At 40.4% G+C, this 21035-nt stretch overlaps 2 protein-coding genes across 2 annotated transcripts; one reads left to right on the top strand and one right to left on the bottom strand.

Annotated features, from left to right (window-relative positions):
- Positions 1-1965: 1965 nt before the first annotated feature.
- On the top strand, positions 1966-4568 carry ANKRD37 (ankyrin repeat domain 37). Its single transcript, XM_059470869.1, has 4 exons — positions 1966-2075; positions 2397-2549; positions 3244-3335; positions 3816-4568. The coding sequence occupies exons 1-4, from the start codon at positions 2049-2051 to the stop codon at positions 4051-4053; spliced, it is 510 nt and encodes a 169-aa protein (XP_059326852.1). The 5' UTR covers positions 1966-2048; the 3' UTR covers positions 4054-4568.
- Positions 2813-19514, bottom strand: UFSP2 (UFM1 specific peptidase 2). Its single transcript, XM_059470868.1, has 12 exons — positions 19436-19514; positions 17225-17303; positions 15317-15497; positions 15168-15234; positions 14672-14829; positions 13681-13873; positions 12074-12220; positions 11279-11443; positions 9964-10088; positions 8289-8365; positions 6535-6659; positions 2813-5178 (listed from the first exon to the last, which is right to left on the bottom strand). The coding sequence occupies exons 2-12, from the start codon at positions 17286-17288 to the stop codon at positions 5092-5094; spliced, it is 1389 nt and encodes a 462-aa protein (XP_059326851.1). The 5' UTR covers positions 17289-17303; positions 19436-19514; the 3' UTR covers positions 2813-5091.
- Between the last annotated feature and the right edge of the window lie 1521 nt (positions 19515-21035).

Below are 21035 nucleotides of genomic sequence, written 5' to 3'. Positions count from 1 at the left end.
AGCATCAACCCATTACTTGATTGAACAGGCAGAGTGAAGAACAGTCTGTGAAAGCAGCAGTACCCTTCAGCAAAGACAACTAACAATGGATTGCAGGCTGCTTTTGATGCAGAAGGGTGTGAGATTCACCAGCACACCTTGGTTTATCTGACTGCTTACACATTCATTAGAGCTATTTTTCCAATTTAATTTTGTTGATACATAAGCAAGATGTGTGATCTGAGATACAAAGCACAGAAGACTTTTTGCTAAGTTATTTTCCAGAACAGCTGTAGCCAGGAAGCCTTGTCCTTACCTGGCACTTGGGGCTGCCCCATACGCAAAAGATGAGAATTGTTGCTCCTGTGTTTATACAAGTACAAATACCAGTTATTCAAAAGCAGAAGAGTTTTGCAGGCGCTAATGAGATGTGCAAAATGTGACCTGAAGCTCAAGAACTAATTAATACCAGGAATTTGAAGAGTTTTGGCTGGCCGGATGCAGATGTGTGTGTAGGTGGCTAGGCTGGAAAGATGAGATTCCTCAGGTGCAGCTTGAAACCTCTGAATTGCTGAGGTAATGTGGGGAGGAAAGATCTTTAAAAGAAAAATAAAACCAAAAGCACCAAAACACAACTTCTTGGGCAATGTAAAACTATTTAGCTTTAGCTAATTCTGGATATGTGTGTTTTCAAAAGAATCTTTAAAATTGCACAAAGGTATTTCATTCCCAACAAAGCATAGGTGGAAGTGTAGGAATTTTGTTTGTTAACTAATTAGCTTGGCTAGCTGTTCAGGGACAAACCCAATACAACATTTTGTAATTACACAAGTGTACTTCTTTCCATGTAAAAGAGAAGTGAAAACGGTCACTTACTGAAACAATTCTGCTGAATTGATCACAGCCTATCTATCTGGATTTCTGCACCTTTAAAAATTGTACTGCATATGCTCATATTATACCAAAATAATTTATATTAGCTTTCCCAAAGGAGAAGCAGAAGGTAGTTTCATCATGTTTGTGAATTAATTTCAGAACTATGTATGCCCTAAAGGAATACTGTTAGGCTTCTTTTCCCCATCTCTGTTTATTAAAACCGTGCCATTATTATTTGTTTTTTAAATATGTGACTTTCAATTATTTTTTTAAATGATGGTAGTGATTATGAGGAACTTCCATAACAAACATGTAGGTATTTGAGACAGAAGGAAATACCATAATGCTAAGGGAACAGAGTTGTGCACTTTGGACACTCATCCTCTAGAATGCTTCAAGCTCATGTAAGTGACAATCAAGGTTCTGCTTTTGCAAATGTGTTTTGAGCAGAGATGTGGCAGGGGGCTGTGCGCAGATCCAGCATTGCCGATTCTAGTCCCGCTCACACTGGTGATGCTGAACTTGCTGCAATGTCTGCGCTGAAGGGCAGAGCTGGGTCTCACAGCGTGACACGTCTGCCCAGTCTCCCTGGCCTAGTGGCAGAGCTTGGGCAGGACGATTGTAAGGATTTCTTTTCATTGACTTAAGCTTTGTTTTTTTGGTAAAAAAACTCTAATCCTCTATTGTTTTCTTTCCTAGATGCAAGTCTGCCTTGGTCTAGCATTCCCAAACCAGCGTTAAGGTCGGCTGGCAGAAGCGCTGTGGCGGCTGCGCCTGGCAGCAGCACAGCCCAGCGCACACCAGGCCGCGCTCAGGGCTCCCGGGGCAGCGGCGCTTCCAGCGAGCCCGCTCCCGGGCGGTGTAGCAGCGGGTGCCGGCCTGCCCGGGGCTCCGGAGGGCGCTGCCGCGGCTGGAGAGTGTGTGCGGGACGTGCCGGCCAGCCCCGCGCCACATGGCCGCCCCCGCCGCCAGCCCCGGCCCGGCCGCGGCCCCGCGGAGCCTCGCGGCGGCCATTGGGCGGCGGCTGCCGCTGCCTACGTGCGGCCGGCGGGGCGGGCGGGGCCGCGGGCCCGGCGCTCGCAGCCCGCCGGGGAGGCGGGCACGGACGGACCCGCGCCGCGCTCCCCGGCCCCGAGAGCCCGAGCCCCGACAGACCCGAGCCCCGACAGCCCCGCGGCCAGCAAGGGGAAGCGATGCTGATGCTGGACTGCAGCTCCGAGGTGAGGTTTGGAACGCTCTGGCTGCGGTTCTGTCTTGCCGGGAGCCCGGCTGCGGAAGTGAATGAGGGGCTGTTTGCCTGGAGCTGCTGCTGTTAATGCTGGGGCACTAACCCTGTCGATCGGTATTTCTGGTTAAGAGATTAAACGCCAACAAAATCTTTCTTGCACTGCTCTTTAAAAAAGAAAATATTTAGAAGGCAGTTGCAAGGAACATGAAGGTCCAATGATTTGCATGGGGAATGTTTTTTGCTATGATGCAGTATTCTGAGACCTGCCGTGGCTTACACTGGCAGTACCATTTCTTTTGCTATCCTGTTTCAGTCTGGTAGTTTCAGCAACCTGTTTGAGACGGGAACCGCTGTGAATGCACCTGCAGATGCCTCTGGTCAGTCTCCAGCTCACTTGGCTGCTTGTGGTGGTGAAGCTTTTTTCCTACTTTGGCAACTGCAGACAGGAGCAAATTTGAACCAACAGGTAAAAAACACTATGTTTTATTCCTTCCACTTCTAATCTGGCATGTCAGTAAATTCACTTAATATTATTGACACACTTTTTATCTAAGAGAGGGTTTTTTTAAACTCAGTTGTATTGGATGAGATATCTAGGGTGGCTTATTTTAGAGTAACTTCTAGCATGAACCAGAAATGCTGTCTATATTGCATTAGCAACTTCGCTTGCAATGTATAATTTAATTTTCACACTTAAGAGTGCTGCATGCAGATGTCCAAACAACTTAATTCTTTTACACAACTTGAGTATTTATTTTTCCTCCAAAAGTTTGTCCTTAACTTCGAGTAAATGAAAGGATTCTTACTCGAGTTGCTGAGTTGAATCTCTTATACCTCTGAGCTGGTAGCAAGCTGTTGGTCACAGCAATCCCTGAATGGTGCCAAGAGATGCTGTTAATCTTGTAGAGAGTATTCTGTGTAAGTTATCTTTTAGAAGGCAAATGTTAAACAATGAGTAGTGCAGGAGACAGCACTTCTGCTTTGTGATGATGAATACATTAGACATTTTATGGTAGTTACCATTACTATCCTAGCTATATTCCTTTATTCTCCCAGCTCACAACAGACTGGTGTATATAAACAGTCATTTGTGAGAACAAGACAGCTTTATCCTACTCCTCTTCTTGCAAATGACTGTTATATATAAATTGTGTTTTTAGGATTGCCTTGGAGAAGCCCCGATACATAAAGCAGCAAAAGCTGGGAGTCTGGAATGTCTTGCTCTCCTTGTTGCTGGTGATGCTAAAATTGAGTAAGTTGAATGACATTTAGTAACTTCAGTAAGAGCATCAAAGGATGTGCATTTTACAGAGTACCTTTAACTTGCTCAGAACACACATGCTGAGGCTGCAAATATAGCATGGCTATAGCCACAGGAGTATGAAAAACTGATATAAACACCAAAGGAGCACCGACCACATGCTCACATGCTGTTGTTTAGCTATATGCCTCTGTGATAACTGAGGAGAGTAAATCCTGATCATAATCTCACCCTCTCCTTGCCTTTCTGATAGGCTAAAGCCAGTAATAGTCTGATGAAATTTTTTTTTCAAAATAATTATTCCTTTTTGTATTTAATACCAACCCCCTGTATGAGCTGTATGCTATCCTTGACAAACCTTCTTGCTATTGATTCTCAGTACTTATTTTTATACACCTGCGTAAATCACCACTTCATCAGCACTTGTTCATTATTCCAGTTTAATTGGTTATTGTTAATTCTGGATTTCAGCTTGTGCAACAACAGTGGACAGACAGCAGCAGACCTTGCACTGGATTATGGCTTTCTGGAATGTGCCAAGTTCCTCAGGACAATTCAGCACACTCAGACAATGAAACTGAGAGGACAGTCTGGATACTCACTAAGTGACAGACATGGCTTGCAGAGAGAGGATCCAACTGCACAGAAACAAGAAAGTGAAACCAGCAGATCCATAAACAGGAAGAGGAGAAGATCAGATGGTGTGTAACAGTGTTGGTTTAATACAAATCTGAATATTTTAAAATGCTTTTAGCATCTAAGTAAAACAAACGTGTGTTAGAGCAGTTAGATTTAGGAAGCCTCCTAGTAAGGATGAACTTGCATAGGTACTTAAGGTTAGGGTATTCTTGGAAATGGACAGTATATGAGGAACTTAAGAGGCTACTTCAACACAGAAAAAAAAATAAATCATTAGTACTCTTACTGATGTACTGATGAAGTAGCTACAGACTTATTTTGTCCCTATGACAGATCTTGTCTCCTAGCTGCCAGAAGAAACAGCTTGTAATTCCAACATGAAATAAGGGGAATCTAAAGTCTGAAGAACCATGACTGGATGATACACCAAGCAGTCAGATGTGTGTGCTGGGACATTGTCTCCTTCTGAGAAGGAGGAAAGCTTGTTTATTGTTACTTCTTACAGAAGCATTTTTTGAGGTTTTTTTTCCCCCCTGGAATACTTGTATTCATTCAGTTATAAATAAATGAGCATAGAAAAATTAATTCTCTTTCTGTGTAAATATGACAGAAAAATTACTAAAATTCAGTAAATACGGCCATTCTTTTCCCACTCCTAAAATGCCTCATCAAGAATCCCAACAACAAACAAAGCCTTTGAACAGATTCATAATGGACAAGACAGCTGGCTAAGTGGAACTTGAAAGGCAGAGGACACTTTATCTTTTTGTCATGAAAGAATTCCCTAAAACAATTGGATTTGGCATTTAATCTACAAAGATTCTAGCAGAAGAGGAAATACTATATCAACCTGAAGTTGTGCTATGGAAAAGTACAGAGTATTTGTTGCCTAATAGATGCATTTATAAGGAATACAGTTCAAAGCAGGTAACTCTTATTTCTAGAGGTTTCATTTTAAAAAAATAGTTTCTTAATTTAAGTCATTCAACCAACATTTCTATTTCAACTGGGTTTTGATTGACTTAAAGCATTATTTTGATAAATAACAGGAGAGTTTTATCTAGTTTAGCTACTGTTCTGTCTCAGCATATTCAGCATGAGAGTGAATTTAAATAGCCTTTGGTCGCTGAGGTAGGCACAGGTTATAATAGGCGTCCTTGTTCCAAAACTCCGGGCCCTTCCAGCCACACCAGCCCTGGAAAAGCAAGAGAGCTTTTAAATCTACTTCAAAATCTGGGTTTCCTGACAGAAATTCCAATTCTGTTTTTCCTGCTTTTTACTATTGAGTCTATTCCTATTTTACCAATTATACTAATCTGAGCTGTATGAATTATTTTCAAATGTCTGTAGAATGCAATGACAATTTTCAGAAAGTTCTCTACATGCCTGGAAACACATTAATGGAAAACACATTACAGAAAGACTCTCTCCCCCTTCCTCCCTCCCCAGCTTAATTCTTAGAAAGTATCATCTCCTCCCCATTCCCACCTCCCCACTACCTTCTGCTGCTCCTGAGAGGCTAATGTTATTCTGAAACACCATCATTCTCACAGTTTCCCTTAGTTCCTCCCTAGACACTTTTGATGAGGAAAGTGGGTTCTGCATTTATTTTATCCTCCTGGACCACTGAAACCATTCTAACAGCTAGTAGCTCTAACAGCCTTTGGTCCTACACAGCCTTTGGAAATTGTTTCTTCCTGTGTTCATTTCAAGCTCTGATCATTATAGGCCAGTAAAATGTTTCTTAAAGAGCTCCTTTGTTTTGTTTGTTGGGTTTTTTTTGTGGGATTTTGTTTGTTTGGCTTTATTTGTTAGTTTTTTGTTTGTTTGGGTTTTTTTGTTGGGCCTACACAAGGGTATCAATTAGAAATAAAAGTTACTATTTCCAACTTAATATGAAAAACAGAAAAGACATTGATTACCTAGCACTTACAGGATGATTCAGCTGCTTTAAGAGTTTACAATTCTGACACTATATTTACTGGTTTGTAACATGCTGTGTCATCCCTTTTAGTGGCTTTAAATGTGGAAATGACATTACATGCCCCTGACCACTTTGTAGTTTTTCCACATTTTCAAAACAATTCAGTACCTACCCTCTGATCATTGTTAAAGGCCTAATCTGAGAATGGTTATTGCTGGATTTTTAAAATAACTTTTAATATTTAAAATAAATTATCTTCTCTTTCATTTAGAGCATCTTACAGCCTGAACAGAATTTTCTGTTTTATTCAAAATATAAAACACATTTATGGTATATACTCCTGGGTAAAAGGGAAGATGGGTGAATTCATGTAAAATAAAGAACATTTCTTTATAGTATAACTTGCTGTAGTTTCTGATCTGATACATCTCCAAAGACACTAAGTTTCAGAAACTGCCAATACTTAATATATTGTAGTATGCAGGTTAAGCAGGGTCAGTGCTTCTTCCATAAGGAATAGAGAAGCCATAGAATGGCCACATTGTATTTGTCTGGACATTATATGTTTAATGCCAAAATACATGTATATACATAAATGTGTGAGTGTGTATGTGCATTAAGCCTCACCTTTTCCAATATAACATGCAGATCTTCTCCTCCAGTATAATGTGGGTCTAGAATCAAATATTTAATGTGCCCTGTAGTCTCATTCCAAGCCACTCCTAATATCGTGTGAGCCAAAACACCTCCACCTAAAATAGGAGAAACAGAGATTGCTGATTTTTTTTCATTGGGATTGATTTAATGTGCAAGGTCTAAATAAAAGTACATCAACACCTTCTATTTACAGATTAGCTTGTATCAAGATGATTCTGAAAGTGTTTCTTTCATAAGATTCTTGACATTATTAAACAATGTATCTTTACTACATCTAAGAAAGGTTAGTTGTAGTAACTAAAATAAGTTACTACAGAATGTATTTTCCAAATTTCTTCCAAGTCAGCAAGGCAGGTTAAATCGTCAGCACTTCCCCCAGATGAAGTCAAGAATATTTCAAATGTCTCTTTTGCACTTTTTTTTAAAGAAACCTAACTGTAGGAAAGAAACCTGCAAAATTTCATGGTTGTAAAAGGACTAAAATTAGAAGAGAAATCAGAATTCCTGGATGAAGTTTATCTGTTGTTTTCTACTGTATTACATCAATGAATATTAGGGGCAGAATACTACATTCTGATTTCCCTTTCCTCAGGTCAACTCTTGCATGTTTCTTTCAGATAACATGCAATATTTTACTTCCCCACAATATTATACTAATAACTCCACACAGCACATAGGGATTGCAAAATCCCTGGAAGAATACAAGCAAAACCAATTTCCAAACCCTACCCTCAAAAAGCCCAACTCCAGCCTTCCAATGACAACAAAAATTAAACCAACCTACAAGAGTGCAGTACAAAGGGTACTAAAAGATTTTTCAATACAGGATTTTACATTCTTGAAATTCAGACAAAAGGCTGCTGAAAGGCCAAGAATGTTTAATAGAATCATAGCATGGTTTGGGTTGTAAAGGACTTTAAGTATCCCCTAGTTCCAACCCCCCTGCCATGGGGAGGTCACCTCCCTCTAGAGCAGGTGCTTAAAGCTCCATTGATCCTGGCCTTGAGCCCTGGGCCACCCACAAAGAACTCTGGGCAGATGTTCTGGTGTCCAACAGGGAAACATTTCTTCCTAATCTCTAATCTAAACCACCACCATACAAAAAAGTCTGGACTTCTGGCACCTATGTTTTGAGAAAGTTACAATGTATTATGGAATGACAAATACAGATTGAAAAATTGCATTAATTAATGTTATTAAAGTTGAAAATAATAACATCAATATTGCTAATTTCCTAAAACACAACATGGAAAAAACAGTTCAATTAATGTTGCATTATTTTTGCAAATGGCAGTTATCATACCAATACTTCAGATTACTAAAACTGGTCTTAAAACAAATTTGGATAATACCCTCTCTTCCAAGCCAGATAAACAGTACTCTTGTCTGAGGGGAAGTTTTGGGGAACTCTATGAACTTCTGCTCCTGTAGAGAATGGAAGTCAGCTCAAGTTCTGACTTAATAGAAATTTATAAAAACACCATTTAGACTGACTTTTTTTTCCATGTTTAAAACTGAGCTTGAAGGAAATACCAAATAAAAATATACCAGCCAGACTAAACTCTATCATTTTTGAGGCTACCTTGGGAAAACCGTAATTTTTAATTTATCTACAGTTTTGATTAACTTTTGTACAGTAAATTAAATGGGTTCTAATTGGAATGAAATTCAGCACAGGGAGGCCATGCACTTTCATTAGCATTCTTCAACACTCAAGTACTTACCAATCATAATTGGAGTTCCCTCAGTCTTGAAATGATTAGCAAGCTCTCTTCCCTGCAATGCTAGTTCAGAACCCTGGCTAGGTAAGAAAAACAAAAAGAGACTTATCATTCTCACTAGACTTACTTCACTAATTGTCCATTATACTTGTTTACTGCATAGATAACTGATTAGAAAGTCACTTGGATTATTCCTTTCTAAACTTCCTGAGAAAATCTGAAAAATATTTTCTATCACAAGGTCTACTTGCTAGGCATGGATATTAATACAGACATTTTCGATATCTTGTCTTTTTATTTCTTCATATAGTGGCTAATCTTTTTAAAACCCAGTGAAAGTCTGTGTGCCTACTCCCCAAGTAGGAATGGATTAAATGCAGACAGAATACAAAACTGGGAAATGATGCATTTATTATAATTTATTATAATACTGCAGTATTATTATAATATAATTTATTATAATATTGCAGTAGCAGTGTTGCTGGTGCAGCTGTGAAGTCTTATTTCCATAAAGAATTAAAGATGCTTGCTGGAAATAAGCCCAAGACAAAAATGCTATCCACTGCCAGTGACCAGCTGAAAAAGCTGCATGATTGTTTCTTTTTCCCAGCATGGTATTGATGTTGGTTTTTTGTAACACTGAGAAAAACTGGTGCTCCCTTGTAGCAGCACTATGAGCAATTCTACCCAGTTCAGAAAGGAGTGTATTCTATATTCTCATATGCAGGTATAAAAATCTTCACGGCTGCTATAAATAATAGGTGAATCCTCTGCAAGTACAAGCTCTGGAGCAAAAAAAAGATTAAAAAATTGAAGACCTGAACTATTTTCCTACCATTAGGCATCCCCATCACTATGCTCTTTTAGAATACCTACAATGTGAATTTACTCTAAATAAATACAACATATGAAAAGCATTTTGGTTTGTATTTTCACACATACTGTTAGTGTATGTTCTTAATTTCATGACAGTATTTATTAAATGTTCAGGGTTTTATTAGTCAGCTTAATGCTTCCTAAATTATAAAAAGTATGACAGTTTTTCTTCTGATAAATGCTAAAGACTATTCTTTTTGTTCCAAATATCTTCGTAGGGTCCTTCACTGTGTATGAGAGCATGAGATTGTCAGAATGGAAACAAATTCCTTGCTTTATTTGTCACACAAATGCAAAAAGGGGAACATTATTTTCCAGACTTCTCAACAATTTGCCTTAATCCTAAACTCACAAGTTAGGTCTGTGGCTGCAGTAATAATCTATTTGTTAGTGTACATTCAGTTCTCTCTGGACATCTGACTGTGTGCCTGCATCAAAAATTGTGGTGCAAAGGCTGAATTCCATATCAGTTTGCGTATCATGAAGCAATTTATAGATTATGCAAACCCAATGGGAGCCACATTTCTTGTGGAAGCATTTGACCATAGCTTTATAAAACTGGGCAATTTGCATATTATTAAGCAATTTATAGAAAATGGAAAGTGCAACTCAAAGCTCCCAAGAAATTTAACTCTACCCTCATCTATAAGCACTTAGTACAACTAAAGGTAGGAATGGAGGGTTAATTATACCTCTTCTTTAATTATACCTCTTCTCCCACGTACTGTGATCATGATTTGCATTTTAAGGCATTCAGTCTTTCTAGCAATTACCAAGCTACTAAATAGGCAGTGATTCTTACCTGACAAACAATATTTTGGATGTTATTCCAAAAAGCTGATTCAAAACAAGCTGGACCTCAATCGAACCAATCCATTGCCGTGAGCCAACAAACGCTGCAGGCTTGTCTCCAGCATCAACCAGTGCCTGTGCAACATCACAATGAGGAAGAAACCGAAATGTCAACAACACATAGTAGGGAATTCCACCACTTTGTGTGAACAATGTTGCTTTATATATATGGACATGTGTTTTGAACCTAGCTGTTGAAAAGCAGACCGATGGATGTTGAAATCATTCACTGTGGTTCTGTTTTGGAAATGTCCCTTTGAGCAGTAATGCAGAACTGTGTCCATGAGCAGAGACTACAATCCCAGGTCCACAGGCAGACTTCAGGCTGGGAGGGGGGCCACTGAGCTCTTTAATAATGGAGTGCATTATTTGTACACTGCAGAAGCCACTTCACAGACTGGAAGGCTCGGATTTCTATTCAAAGCACTCAGGAAAGCATCCATAAAACAGTGCTCTGAGAAAGAGGCTACTGATCCATGTCAAAGGTTATGGTTTATTTTAACCTCTTCTTCATTCTGAGCCTTTTATGTTACATTCAGCACTTGAGAGGGACCTTTTCTGCTCAGGACACAAAGCCCAAAGGTCTTCTGAGGGCTACTACCCTCTTTCAGATGCCTAAATATGCTACAGGCATGCACAGATTTCAATAGCATTCAGGTGTGGATTGAGAAATGTTCAGTAAATAACTGTAACATGAAGAATTATATTTAGAAGACAGAAGGTAATTGCAGTATTCCTTGACAGGCATACCCAAGTATGGGTATTAGCTACAAGCCTACAGTTTTAATTCAGTGCTGTTAACAAAAACGAACAATTCAGGTATGCATTTAAATTCAAAACAGCAAAAGAAGTGAAGGAGAGTTCAAAAATCAGGAAAAGTGCACTACTGTCAGAGGCAAAGTTGCAAAACTTGTCAGTAAATTCCTGTGTAGCATCTGGGAACTAATCTAGCTGTCACTGAATATGACAGCCAGTTTTAAAACTGATTTTAGCATGACACATTGGGTTCTTTGTTCTTTTCATTTGACAAAAACACTGAAAATGTCATATCACAACTTCTAATATAACATTATTCCAAGGAAACATTTCATTAATGTATCTTATTCTACAGATAATGTCACCCAAAACAAACAATTCAGAACCACCAGTCCAATTTAAGGGACAAAAAATATCTTCTAAACTGTACGAATTTGATATTTAAAACATAATCCACACAAACCTTTACAGACAATAAGCATAAAATAATCTCCTTAAGTGTTCTGTACCTGTTGAATTTCCTTGTGTGTTGGTATAGGTCTATCCATGTAGCCTTGGTGCTTGAACCAAGAGCAGATTGTCTGCAGAGAGCGATAGGCACAGCCCCAGCCACTGTCATCGATGCGGTCCTGCATGTAGTGGTGGTAACTGTACACACCTTGCACTAAATACACCTGCACAGGAGGGAGAACACACAGGTAACTGTACACACCTTGCACTAAATACACCTGCACAGGAGGGAGAACACACAGGTAACTGTACACACCTTGCACTAAATACACCTGCACAGGAGGGAGAACACACAGGTAACTGTACACACCTTGCACTAAATACACCTGCACAGAGGGGAGAACACACAGGCTTCTCATCACACTTGCACCAGTTTGCAGAGAAGTCATATCACCTGGCACTTGACCTGTAAAGTTTGCAGTTGGGGACTGCAATTCTTTGGAAGATTCAAAGGGTCACTATTCACTCATGATTACTCCACCTGGTTTTGTCTCCTAAACTTCTCTGTTCCTAGTTTTAGTTTCTTGCCCTGGTTCTGAGAAAATTTTTAGAATACATGCTAAAATCATGGACATTATTTTCCCTGGAAAATCCAATTTATTATTATTTCTCAGGAAAATCCAAATTAAAGCAATGCCATTTTGTGCAGAGAAGCCCTTTTGCTTAAAAGGTCAAGCCAATTATTTCACTTTCTTATCTGCACATCATTTACTATCTAAATTACTTCTTTCAATAAAAAAATCTCAATTACAATAAAAAGGTACTTTCTGCAAAATGTTTCAATTTAAACTTACCATACCAGACTCCATGCCAGGTGAACTAAGATGTAAATGTGGATTTCTGAGATATCCATCTTTATATGGTTCATCTGGAAAATGATAAGCATTTGCTCTCTTGAAATATGGTCTGTCACAAGGCAGATTGTATAACCCATGCAATTCCTACATGCAAATTCAAATAAAAATAAGAAACACAATTCATGGTTTGGATTAAAAGAAAGACCACATTGTAAGCAGCAATAAAGATATAATTTGAATAACACAGTTTAGCAAATTATTAAAATAGGCTTAATTAAACACTCAGCAAGTATGTTTACTACCAGACCTCTCCTCTGCAGGGAAGCTCATGCAGGCTTACCTCCCTTCTAAAGGACCCACTACTTTCTGCAGTCCTGTTACATAACACCTGCTGCTGGGGCCCCACTGGAAATACCATGAGTAACAGATTTGTTACGAAAGCCTGATAAAATACACCATCATAGAAAAGGATTACAGTTTTATCTACACAGTAATGTAGATACACACACCCAATTATAATCTTAACTGATATTGGAGCACACAAATAACATGTACTGACACAAAGTAAAGATATTGGGCTTATGGTTCAAGCAGATTCAGTTTAAAATCTCTTAAGCTCTGTTTGCCACACAGCAGCCACATTTAAAGAGATATATTGTCTTATTTCACAGAGCTTAAGAGTGAAAGGCATGATGAGATCATCTAGGATAATGTGTGTAACACAGGTAATACATTTTAGGCAGATGACCCAGCACTGAGCCCAGCTAGAGGAGCTGCAGTAACACTTCCCAGCAGTGGGTTAGAGCGAACTGCAGAGAGAGAGCAGGAAACAGGCAGTGCCACCAGTGCCTGAGGCCTCTGCAAACACAAGGCTAGACTGGGTTTTATATACCCAGTAATGCTTCACACAGAAAAAGTCCCCAGTTTCTGCACCTCCAAGCTGCAGAATATTCTTTCCCTGCTCTCAGTACATGCAATTGTGTGGACCTAGACTGGTATCAGTCTCAATCTGAAAGGACTGACACATCTCAACATTCTTCCACCTCATCCATATTCTTTTTTCTAGGTACCAACCCAAAGGCAAAAACAAGCCAAAAACTAGCTAAGTCTGGCCAACTGCGAGCTACAAAAAGCAGCCCCTCCAAACAGACAAATACCCCACAATACCACAAAACCCCAAGAAAGAAACCAAAACAAACAAAACCCCCAATAAGCCTTTCAGGACATATGTAAAAAGCTGAATGTAGTAACACACCCAAAGAAAAATAATGTTCTACCATAGGAGAACAAAAAAAGGGAGAAATTCAAATAATACTTTACTGGAAGTATAATTTAGAGAAAATATTTATCAACCAAATTTTATGTACTTTTAAAGTTTCTGTTGTTCTCTCACAAAAATGAGATCTGGCACATTCTATAAAATAACTTCTAATGAATCAAGTTTCCATTCAGTATACTGCTTTGGTTATAATAAAAATGAATCTAAAATACAGCAGTATCTGCTAGTACTTGTTCTACATTGACTAAATGGAAAGCCTACCACTGCTTCAATTACAGTAATTCAAAGGAGAAGATCCAGTTCTGTTGCTGTTTGTTGGCTTTACCTTTCTGTAACTTTCCAGCTGATCATCTGAAATACCCGTAGGATATGAGACTGTCACGAGGTGATTTTTTCCTGGTAACATGAAATGAAATTGTTCTGGTACCACAATTGATGTTCCTTTCACATATTTCATGATACATCTTTCCATGTCAGTTAATTGCCCATGAATTGCTTTCACTAGGAGATTCTGTACCCTGCAAAGTACAATATTTCAAAAGTAGAGCAGTGATTGTGAATGATTTTTTCTCACAGCTGTGAGTTATACAATACCTAAATGCACATCTGACCTGGTCAGATGACTGCACTACTTCAATGCTTCTGCTCCCACAGGAAAAGGCAGAGCCCAGCTGTGCCTTACTCAAAGCTTGTCTGCACACAGAAATGAGTCCCTAGTGATTCAGTCCTCCCAAATGTGGCTACCCTGCTCTCATATCAGAAACACAATCAGTATGAGCATTTGTCAAAATAAAAATTAAACATATCACTAATAGTTTTTTTTTTTTTTGCAAATCCACACCATTTAGTGTCGTGTAGAGTCAAATCCTGTGGAAGAAATGCAAGGAAAAAATACATAGGCAGACTCAAGTGTTTTCCATCTGTACCTACCCAGCTGCACCCCCAAATGCAGGGCTGAGATTACAAAGACTCATCAAATACACCACCCCAACTCTCACTTTTATACACCTCACAGACAAAAATTTCTAGAACATTTTCCTGACTTTCTCAATTCTTTGCTAAGGAATGGTTATGAGTTATCAAATTTGTCAGACATTGATAAACTGAATTTTTTACAGACAGCAAAAGGATCATGTCTCAAGATTACTGAAGCTAACAGCTGTCTACATGAGCTTTTATTATTTACACAGTTAAAATTACATCACAAAAATACTACATACTTTTCATTAAACTGATGAATGATATAGTTTTACTTCAGTATTTCAAGAAAAAGCAGAAATGAAGCTGAAAAATTGCAAGTTCAGGATAACACTTACTTTCCCCATGGCTCTTCTGGAGAAACAGATACAACAACATCAACTGGTAATGTCATATTTATGTAGTGGTGCTCCTTCTTTTCCCTTTCTATGACTGGAGCCAGAGCAGCTAATGAAGATGTCATTTCCAACATGAGGTCTACATTGATTATCTGCTGCTGCAGAGAAAAAAGACACCAATATTACATCTCCAGCTACAAGAAGGCAAAAGTAAGAATCAAGAAATACATGAACCAAGAAGGCAAAATTAAGATTGCAGGTATTTGGTATCAAAATCAGTAATTAAATACTTGGGTTAGGAAAAAGCTGGTAATGTTGAAGACAAACTTCCATGTGCTGATCTACCTTAGGTGGACTTTTGCATTCATGTTGAGTCTCAATGCTTTAAAAGCACTCTTTAAAGTCATGTCAATGCTAATTTGTGTACAGAAAAGCCTAGGGAGAGCAAGTCTAAAAATGTTTAAATGATATTTTTTCTTATATATTAGAAACATACCGTATCCTGTAACTTTTTATCCTTTTTTTTGCCAAGTTTTCGTTTGGTCTCATCATCTTGATCAAATCTGAATTATCAACAGAAAGAGAAATTTCTATAAGATGAAATTAATCTGTTAACCATCCCCCCCAGTTTTTAAACATACTTACTGTATAAATCTTTTTATCTCCTTACATGCAGACTCATCAGTCAGCTCTGGAACTGTGCTCATACCATTGTTAGGCCACACATAGACTGAACTGTGGCAAATTCTGAATACAAGAACCTCGGAGGACAATTTGTTTTCAAGATCACTGAAAACATATCCTAATGCCTTTTTTGTTGATGCCTCTGAAACACAGTAAGGATATAATTAGCCTAGAAAATTCTCTCACCATTTTGTTGTAGCTGCTGGGCACACATTTAAGAATTTTTTTTGACTTGGAATAAAAATGCAAGCGCTGTTATGATCAGAAAAATGACTGGGTAAAGAAAACTGAGGTAAGATTTCACTTAGCAGGTCTGTCTCAAACCTTCACACACCTCCCTGAGCAAAAGTGTACTGTTTCTGTCAGATACTGTCAAACTTACAGAAGAATATTCTACTCTCCTGTCACCACATCTAATACGTCTTAACCAATCTGTGTGTATTTAGGGTTTTGAAAAAAATCCTGAAAATATTCAATCTGAGTCACTCACATGTTTCTGACCTCACATCATTGTTCAGAAATACTATCCAAACCCAGACTAATCTTTGGAAAAGCAGGGCCTACATTCCAGGTGAGGACCAAATTTTGGCCAGCATAAACCTGTACGCCACAGTCTGGTTTGCTTGAAACTTTATTACTGGTATGTACAGTTGTCTTTTAGAGCTTGTAGGGTATTTACTCACACCTTACAGCCTGAACCTACAATGGATATGACACTGCTGGATATGATAAAGTAACTTGGGCACATTAGCCACATTTTTTTCCTTACTGTGAGGGTTACAAAACATTACTTTGAATACAGTACTAACAAGTTATCACAGACTATGCTGTATCTCTCTGATGCATTAACTTAAATTTAGTCACAATTATATAACTTTTGTACTAGAAATCTGTAAAAACTACATTATTAGAAAAGTCAAAGAAAAATTGCTCCAAAAGAAAAAGCTCAGTGCCCTTCAAAGGGAACAAGGTACCATATTTACCCACCAATAGGTGTGAATACCATGCACTTGGACAATTCAACCATCACTCAGCTTCACTGTGGTTACAATTCACTACACCAGAGACAAAGTCAAATAAATAACCCTTCTCTGAGGATGCAACTCACAAAATGCTGTTTTGGATTAGGTCAATCTATTCAACAATTCTGCTCCACATCACGAACTCAAATAAGCCCAAGTTCCTTATCAAGGTTCACTAGATGGAATTCATTGTTTCAGCTAGAGACACATCCTTTTAAAATGCAGAATGACTGACAGCTGAGCTAAAAACAGCCTCCTTCCCCATCCTGCCCTGTGACACCTCAATGGCCCCTGAGAGCCCTGAGCAGGCCTCCTGAGCAGAATGGCATTTACTATGACAATGGGGCACTACAGGAGCCCCTTCATGCTTTATGGACCAGTCCCTTGCTATCACATGGAACTGCAGTAGCCAATCCTGCCTAAATTCAGTAGAGTGACCGGTTAACTTGTTCCCCTTCTCTATTTCTCCAGAAAGATTGGACCACAGTTTCAAAATTATATTACTAATACAGTCCAATTATAACAAAATTAATTGCCTAAAGTTATTCTGTTTGCTTAGAATTTCAGAGTCAACTTCAGCTTCAAGCTGAAAAATGACCCCAATAACATATCCACAAGTAAATGTATATGCAAATGAAATTATGAAAAATGTCAATGTAAAATTTATTTCAAATTAAAACAAAAAAATAGGTTGGAAAAAGAGTGTAAGAAAATTTATAGAGATAAAGAGTAATCTTTACAGGTTTGTGAAGAACACTTAACACCTGGTAAAATGCCAAGAAAATAAATATAATAGTTTCTTAATAAAAGTTAATGTAAGTATAAGATATCAGTCTTATAGACACACCATCAGTCGTTGCAAGCTGAAATGCAAGATCCAAGCCTCCTCTGATTCTGAAGAGTATATCCATAGCTTCTAGAATTACCTAAGGAGAAAAAAGAAGCAACGAAAATGAACAGCCATTTCAACATGCCTTCTCTCAAGCCACAACTGACTGCTGTTGTACCAGAGTGTGCAAGCACAGCAGCAATTACTGCAGCTGCTCAGGTTACACAAGGCCAGTGAATAAACAGGGAAGTGTGTGGTGCAGCAGTGTGCAGTTGCTGCAACCAGCACCTCAATTGCACCTTGGAACACATTTCCTATCTCTATAAAAAAAGCCATAATCTACACTTCTATCATATAGAAATACTTTAGATAAAATGTCATTGTGTCTCATTGTTTCAATCCAAATGTCATGTTTCCCATAATACACATTCACATACACATACACACACACACACACACACACATATATATATATATATATATATATATTCTTCCAGCTCAAGTAAAGCAAGGACAAAATTGAGCAGAAAGGTAATTAGCCACATCTACAAGTATGCATTCCTTAGTTAGGAAATCAGTTTCAGGGAAATAAGAAAAAAACAAAGAGGGGGGGAGTATGTGTGTGTCACACACAACCTCTAGAACTAAGGCTGAGTTTCACATTTGACAGGAGAGCAGCTTATGACACCACAGAGAGCAGCCAGCTGTTTCTTCCCCCTTCCCAAGTGCCTGCTCTGTCCCCTCCTAACTGCTCACTGTAGATATTTTAACATGAACTTCACCACACAGCTTAAGCAGATGGAAAGACACCCTTCTATTTAGAGAGGACTTTTTCAGATAGATCAATCCCCAATCAAGTTCAATGTACCAGACAAAAACAGCTGTGGCAGTACAGAGAGGAACAAAAGGTGACAGATGAGTGTGGGCACTGCTCACTGCAAAAGTCCACAGAAAGAGTGCTTAAACTGCTCAGAAAAACCCTACCAAGCACCTGTAAACATAACTATACTAGGACCCTCTGGAAGGACTTACTGCACAACTGTTTTCTCACAAGGTATGAGACACTTCCATGTGCAATGCCATTCCTACTCATGAAATAAAAAACCCACAACATAGGACTAATTTTCTTTCCATTAAAAGCATTCTAAAGAGAAATATGCAAGATATGCATGACTGTTAAAATATAATAATCTACTACAGTTTATCTGCTGGTGAAGGATTTTCATGTTTCAGTGATTCTGGAGTGCCAGAAACAGTTTGGCTCCTGAAGCATAATCCTGAATTATTTTAGAAAACACAGTTATCTGCATTAACAGGGTCTTGGGGTGTGGGACCAACAAAAGTCCCAGCCAGAACATGAAAAAAATGTTTGTCTGGGTTGATGCAAATGTTTTTATTTGAATTATTGCTATGCAAGAATAATGTTCATGAATAAAAAGATAAGCTCTGCAAAAGCAGCTGCTTTTGATAGTGGCTCATCATGGACATCACAGAATCACAGCATGGGTGAAATTGGAAAGAACCACAGTGCGGCACAGAATCACAGAATCTTCTGCGTTGGAAAGGAACCACAAGGACAAAACTTAAGTGAATGGCCCATAATGGGGATCAAACCATCAACCTTATTGTTAGGGTGATGTGTTCCAATGTCCTTGCTCAAGCAGGGTCATCCTAGAACACATTGCACAGGAGTGTGTCCAGACAGTTGCTGAGTATCTGCACTGAGGGAGACTCCACACTGTCTCTGGACAATCTGTTCCAGGGCTGTCACTGCACAGTAAAGAAGCTCTTTCTCTCTTCAGGTGTAACTTCCTGGGCATCATGTTCTGCCCGAGGCCTCTTGTTCTATTGCTCGGCACAACGGAGAAGAGCCTCGCATCATTCTGATGACCTCTTCCAAAAAATCCGTGCCTAAAGCCAGGCAAGCCGAGTCCCCCAAGGGCGATGGGAATGGCAGGGGCTATAGCGAGGCGTCAGTGCGGGAGGCGCCCCTGCCCCCCGTGTGACACAGCCTGGGCACTGCAGAAAGGGGATCGGGGGGGCTCCGCACCTCTCCCCGAGGCACCCCTGGGGCTGGAGGCCCAAACGCGACAGCCGAGCCCCCAGCGGGGTGCCCGCAGCGGGGACACCAGCCCGCCCCGCCCGGCTCGGCCCGGCCCCGCCGCCAGCTCGGCCCGGGCGGGGGCGCTCCCCTCCGCGCTGAGGACGGACACCCACCGACCCACCTACCTAGTCTCGCACCCATCCGTCCATTCCCCGGGGATGGCGGGAGGGGGCCGGGGCGGGGCGGGGCGGGCACACCGCGTCCTCAGCGCCGCCGCGGGCCCGGCCTCCCGGCGCACGCGCGCTGCCGCCGCCCGGCCCGCGCTACCGGCAGGGCCCGCCTGCCCCGGGCCCGAGCGCTCCCCGTTCGGGGAGCGAGGTTTTCACCGGAGCCACACTTCCCTTCCCTGCGGTGCTGCGGGGAGTGCGTGGGGCTGAGCGTTCTCTCCTTGGGCAGCCATGGCTGCGTTCAGCGCAGCGTGTCTGGGATGAGCGGCCTGCTGCCGAACGGTGCTGTTATTTCCTCGTCATTTCATAAATCCATTGGGAGACGCTCCGCAATCCCGCTGGCCCGGCTGCTGCCTCGCGTTACTGCTCCCTCCAGGCCAGGCTTCCACATCCGCCATCGCACTTCTCAGCCACATCGGCATGCTGAGGTCCAAAAGTCGTCCCCATGAATCCCTTGATAAATGCTCTGTGCGTTGAGAATTTAATTCCAGGGTTTTTTTTATTTATGATAAATTATTTCTGTCCTCCTCGCAAATAATGCTAACTGGCTTCCAACAGTGAACCCTTAAACCGGTTTCCCAGGGTCAGCTTTTGGTCATCTGAGGTCGTTTTTTTCTTGTCACCTGCCCTTTGGTTCCTTACCCAATGTCAAGATCTCGAAGAACAGCACTGAGGTTGCCTGATGAAGTGATGATGTGTTTTACACAGTGTGAACCAACGCGTGTTGCAAAAGCCCTCCCCCAAAATAACTAAAAAATTCTGAGCTTTTTAAAACTTAGTCATACTGTCTGTTCCACAGGCTAAGCACAAGTAAAATATGGCTCACCCTTCCATTGTACACAGTGTTCCAGCAGGTTGCTTTTCATAATAAAATGTATAAAATCTATTTAATTGGTGCTATGCTGCTGCAGTGCTGTGCTGCCACAACTTTTCTATTCTGCATCCACATGCCAGAGAAGTCTAATGTGTGATAGCCATCTCTTAGAGCTTTCTGTTGGAAATTATGGTTTCACCCCTGGCAGCCGCCAAGCCCCATCTAGCCACTCGCTCAGTCCTCCACCCAGCAGGACTGGGGAGAGAATCTGTGTATATACAGATATACAGGGGGTAAAAACCAGAAAACTCATGGGGTTGAGATAATGACAGTTCAACAGGGAAAGCAAAAGCCACACACACAAACAAAGCGAAACAAGGAATGAATTCACTGCTGCCCATGGGCAGGCAGGTGTTCAGCCATCCCCAGGAGAGCAGGGCCCCATCACATGTAACAGTGACTTGGGAGGACAAAGCCATCACTCGAAACATCCCCCCTGCACATACTGAGCAATTGGGGTCACCTGTCCTGGCTGTGTCTGCTGCAGTCCCCCATACAGCCCCAGTCTGCTCTGCAGTGTGGCAGTACCAAAAGCAGAAAAGACCTTGGCTCTGTACATATTGTTCATCTATTAGTTTTGGGTCTTTTTTTTTGAGACATCTGGCAGTATCCCACACAAGTTCTAACACTCAGAATCTGACCTTCATTTTTTATTTGGAGCTCTTAAGCAAGAACACAATCATG

This window comes from Ammospiza nelsoni, chromosome 4 (genome assembly GCF_027579445.1).
Source record: "Ammospiza nelsoni isolate bAmmNel1 chromosome 4, bAmmNel1.pri, whole genome shotgun sequence".
Lineage (NCBI taxonomy): Eukaryota > Metazoa > Chordata > Aves > Passeriformes > Passerellidae > Ammospiza > Ammospiza nelsoni.
The sequence above is the reverse complement of the archived record's forward strand: the minus strand, read 5'-3'. Positions and strand labels throughout refer to the sequence as shown.

Coding starts and splice junctions, on each gene's coding strand:
- UFSP2 (XM_059470868.1), bottom strand. CDS start 17,288: ATGGATATACTCTTCAGAATCAGAGGAGGCTTGGATCTTGCATTTCAG. Junction 11,444..12,073: donor CTGGCATGGAGTCTGGTATG/GTAAGTTTAAAT, acceptor CCTCCTGTGCAG/GTGTATTTAGTGCAAGGTGT. Junction 6,660..8,288: donor GGGAACTCCAATTATGATTG/GTAAGTACTTGA, acceptor CTCCTATTTTAG/GTGGAGGTGTTTTGGCTCAC.
- ANKRD37 (XM_059470869.1), top strand. CDS start 2,049: ATGCTGATGCTGGACTGCAGCTCCGAG. Junction 2,076..2,396: donor TGCTGGACTGCAGCTCCGAG/GTGAGGTTTGGA, acceptor ATCCTGTTTCAG/TCTGGTAGTTTCAGCAACCT. Junction 2,550..3,243: donor GAGCAAATTTGAACCAACAG/GTAAAAAACACT, acceptor TTGTGTTTTTAG/GATTGCCTTGGAGAAGCCCC.